Source organism: Austrofundulus limnaeus, unplaced genomic scaffold (genome assembly GCF_001266775.1).
Source record: "Austrofundulus limnaeus strain Quisiro unplaced genomic scaffold, Austrofundulus_limnaeus-1.0 Scaffold449, whole genome shotgun sequence".
Classification (NCBI taxonomy): domain Eukaryota; kingdom Metazoa; phylum Chordata; class Actinopteri; order Cyprinodontiformes; family Rivulidae; genus Austrofundulus; species Austrofundulus limnaeus.
In genome coordinates, this window is record NW_013952851.1 from 79,467 (window position 1) to 83,777 (window position 4,311).

The 4,311-nt window shown below is 36.7% G+C and overlaps 1 protein-coding gene across 1 annotated transcript; it reads right to left on the reverse strand.

The window, feature by feature from the left end:
• Positions 1–855: 855 nt before the first annotated feature.
• Positions 856–3,607, reverse strand: unc119b (unc-119 lipid binding chaperone B; the record flags this gene model as incomplete). The annotated part of the gene is given in 3 exon segments (XM_014024960.1): positions 856–3,144; positions 3,240–3,412; positions 3,502–3,607. Coding segments are annotated over 3 exon segments (392 nt in total), but the record flags the coding sequence as incomplete, so codon positions are not given.
• Between the last annotated feature and the right edge of the window lie 704 nt (positions 3,608–4,311).

Below are 4,311 nucleotides of genomic sequence, written 5' to 3' on the forward strand. Positions count from 1 at the left end.
TCTCGTCTGTTTTTCAACTGAGGATTCTGGGTAATGTAGTCTTTTCGTCGCTCGGACCAGACGATTCATTTTTCCAAGATAAATTAATAATTTCTGGGTAAAATTGACCGTAGATATTAATGTTATCACTTTATGAGCTTGAAGGAAATAAGGAAGACTTACTCAGAAAACAGCCCAAGACTCCATTTTTATACTGTTTAACCTAAAAGCAAACTGCAAAACAGGTTTAGTTTCTTTATCAACAACGCAATTAATTGTTGAACTATTGTATGTTCAGTACATTGAGTCCTATCATGGAAAAACTGTTTTAATAAACAATTTTCAGTGATGGGCATAGATCCCCTAAAGCACTAATCGGGCAACTAATTTCCCAATTAGTGCTTTAGGGCTTTTGCTAATTTTAAAATTTATTAGTGGATTAGCACTTGTTAAATTTATATGCTAAATTTAGAAGCACTAACTGAGGTCTATAAATGTTATTAACGTTAATGTTAACAAGCTGTCACACATTTTGTTCATATGTGTGTCACTTATCCACCAGGTGACATATTGACAATATATGAACCAAATACAGCTGTGGAATGTCAATGATAAGTCTAAAGAGAGCAACATGGCCATAAGTGACTCATGTTGTCTGTTGAAGAATGTTCCTGGGTTGACGGAGTTATTTTAGTGCTTTAGAATCAGCTTTTGCTAATACTTTCAGTGCATTAGTGCTTTAGAATTAAGGGAGCTAAATATTTGAGTTAGTGTTTTAGGGCTAGTGGAACTAATTTTTARATTAGTGCTGCCCACCACTGACAGTTTGTGCTGCAAGCTATATGATGACCCCAAATACGAATCAGACTTTCAACGTAAGGTTTTGCTGTCAGACAATTTTATTTACAATTCTCATAACACATTATTGTGTCACTTCAGTCAGATGATAATAAAAAGGGAATAACATGCAGCATTTCAAGAAAAAACAAACAAACAAACAAAAAAAAAAACAGTCCATTACTAAGAGCTGTTTATACTCCAGCTAATACAAGACAACAGATCTCGCTGACGTGATGGTGTCATTTTCTCACATGGACAATCCAGGCTTCAAAGCAGACCTGGTAAAAGCCCTTCCATTGTCCTCCCTCTGTAGCACTCATCACSTGCAAATGTATCATGTTGAGAAGCTCTTCCTTCTGGTCAGCACAGCCACAGCTGTCCAGGGAGATGCTCCTCCCTCACAGCTGGCACAGCCACAGAGTCACCTGTCTCCTTTATGCACACAGAAATCTTCAGGACTATCTCATGGACTCTGAATAAGTGCCGATTTAAAATCATGCGCACTTCTTACAAGATTTTAATAAACTACAACTCATGTATTGAATGACAAAAGCAAGTCCTCCTCAGATCCACCAGAAGTGCTGCTAAGCAGCCACCTCACACATCCAYCAAATTCAACTATCAAAATGAGAACCATAAAAGTAGTGAAGCAAAAAAGACTATTATGACTGACATCCCCTCTTCTGAGACAAGCTCAATGAAGTGTTAGTATCCTKTATAAAAGTGAGGAATCACTATATTCTACATGTAAATGACAATATGATATGTTGGAGAACTTCCTATTGAATACAAGGCACCGATASAAGGCGATAATAACAGAGGCGGTAAAATGAAGAGTTGATCTTCACTGTGGCTTGCTGCCATCTTTTCTCTTGAGTCTAAGTTTCMAAATATAAAACAATGAAATAAGACCTTAACTCCAACATTCAAGGCACTTTCCTGCTTTACAGCTGTGATTTTTCTTTTTCTTTTTTTCCATTATTGTTGTTTTTAATGATTTTTAGCTTTTCAGGGGCACCTTTCTATAGACGCACCACATCAACAGCACCACAGTAAACGGCCATCTAATCAATTTAACGGCATTTCTATAAAAGTAGGAGCTAAATGAATTTAGGGCATTTTACGGGRCGGTTGTGCAAAGTGGCAAAAGACTGCACTGATGAATGTTTGGAGTAAAAGAGTTAAAATCTGGATCAGTCTGTAGAGCCTCGTTAAAAACAGATCATCTATTGAGCTACATCTCTGTGTGGTTTAGCTGTGTGGTGCTAATGTGCTATTTAACTGGTAAACTGAGAACCGAGGTGAACATCAGGAGAACGCAGAGCAAATTAGAAATTCACAGTGTGGCGTTGCCAAATAAAATGGGAAGACAAACAGATTCCTAACAGCGTAACCRCATTGGGGTGAATAAACAAGACATTAAATGGCTGTAGACACAGATTACACAAAGATAAAAATGTGCAAGGGACTGTTGACTTTTTCATCACAGATTTTGATAGCATGAACAAATAAAAAAGCAAACTACRCAACATGATTTAGGATGAACACAGCATCTAAACTGATGAAAATAGAAATTAAAATATATCCTATCAAAGAGTTCAGTCAACTTAATGATACACCATAAAAAACAGAGATCTTATGTGACGAAAAGTGTCACCTAATGTCTAAAATGCTACATATTCCTCTGTTAGTAAAGATACCGAAAAATATCTAGATAAGCTCGCCTTTCCAAACAGGAAACCCAATTGTCACTTGCAAAAGGTAGTTCAAATAAACACACACTGAAAGTATCTGTGTTTACGTCAATTAGATTCTAACTAACCTGGTTTACAGGACTTCTYGTGTGTGTTCTGTGTCTCAAAGTGTCCCCTTCCAGCAGAGACGACCAGCTAGCCAAGGCAAAAGTGTTAAAGCAGTAACGTGGTAGTTTCACAAACTAAAACACTTTAAACAGAAAGAATCAAACATAACAAAAAAAAATTAATAAAAATCCTTCTGAGTCTCAGAGTTAAATGAATTTATGATATTCTGTTTCAGCAGAGGTGGTTTGTTATTTATTTATTTATTTTTGTTTAGCGTAAAAAAAAGTCCACAAAAAAGAAAATATTTCTATGCATCCCCCAAAACTAAAAACATTTAAAAAAATTAAAACAAGTGTCATCCAGGAAATCTAACCACTGTAAGGTCACGGACCCATTTTTTCCTTCAGATATTACAGCCCACCATTGTAGGCGTAGTCCGCCTTGTTGTGCATGATGAGTTTGTTGTCCACAAAGTAGAAACTGTCTGATTTGGTCTCATAGGGGTGCTCCACCATTTGGCAAACTAAAACAGGAGAAAGAGAAACAAAGAAAAGTTTAGATAGATATAAATAAAAAAGTGACCCAGCTTTAAATAATGAGACAACTTAGAAAACTCACTGAGGTCATCTGGAAGCTGTGGAAACTCATAAATGTGTTCACATGTGTTGCGGCTGTTGGGTATGCAAAAGCCAAAGTCAAAGTCAAAGTTTTTAAGAAGGCGTCCCTGGAAGTAATGCCTCTCTATCATCCGGAAGCTGTTGATGGGCTGGTCGCCCACGGTGAACTCCACGCTGCAATCAGGACAGAGACATGGGGAAGACCAGAGTTTTAACCTGACGTGAGGAGAGGGGTGAGGTGAAAACTAGTTTCTTTTACTTACGTTGCACCAACGGTGCGCAGTTTTAGGAAGGCCGGGGTGAACTGATACCTGACAAAACGCCCTGCGCTGGCGTCGACGTCTCCACTCTCGTCTTTCTCCATATGACCTAATGCAGATAACTCCATCAGCTCAAAGCCAACAAGACATCACAACAACTACTGCCATCATTAAAGCTATAATTCCTGTCGTTTCTAACTAATCTTTATTTAATTTAGCATCAATCATATTTCCTATAAAGGCTGTAATAAAACCACCAGCTTCAGTTTAGTTTAAAAAAGAAAATAAGCAGATAAAAACTGAGATCTGAAGGACACATTATCTAATTTTCTTTCACAATAAATACACAGTAATAAAGAGCCATTTAGTCATGTTTTTATCTTGAAACAAACAACAAAAAATACTACTTCAAATAAAAGATATTAAATTACAAATTTAAGGCTTAGCATTTCTTAAAGGAATTAATATCACCTGCCACATTTCATGCCAGAGGTTAAAACTAACATCATCTTGGGAGTAGGGTTGGGCGATATTGGCAAAAAAATTAATCACGATTAATTGTGGTATTTAGCCGATAACGATTAATTTGACAATTAATCCCCTGGAGTCCCTGGACACCCTTATGTCCTGGTCACATGACCAATTTAGTTGGAAAGATTTGCTCTTCATAAAAATCTGTTCCAAACTGTCAAAATTACAGACAGGCTATACATTTGGGCTATACATCAAATTTTAAATTGTCTTGCTAGATAAATAAATTTCAGAATTTATTTATTTTTTTGTTCATTATATTTGAAGCAGAGAGGAGCATCG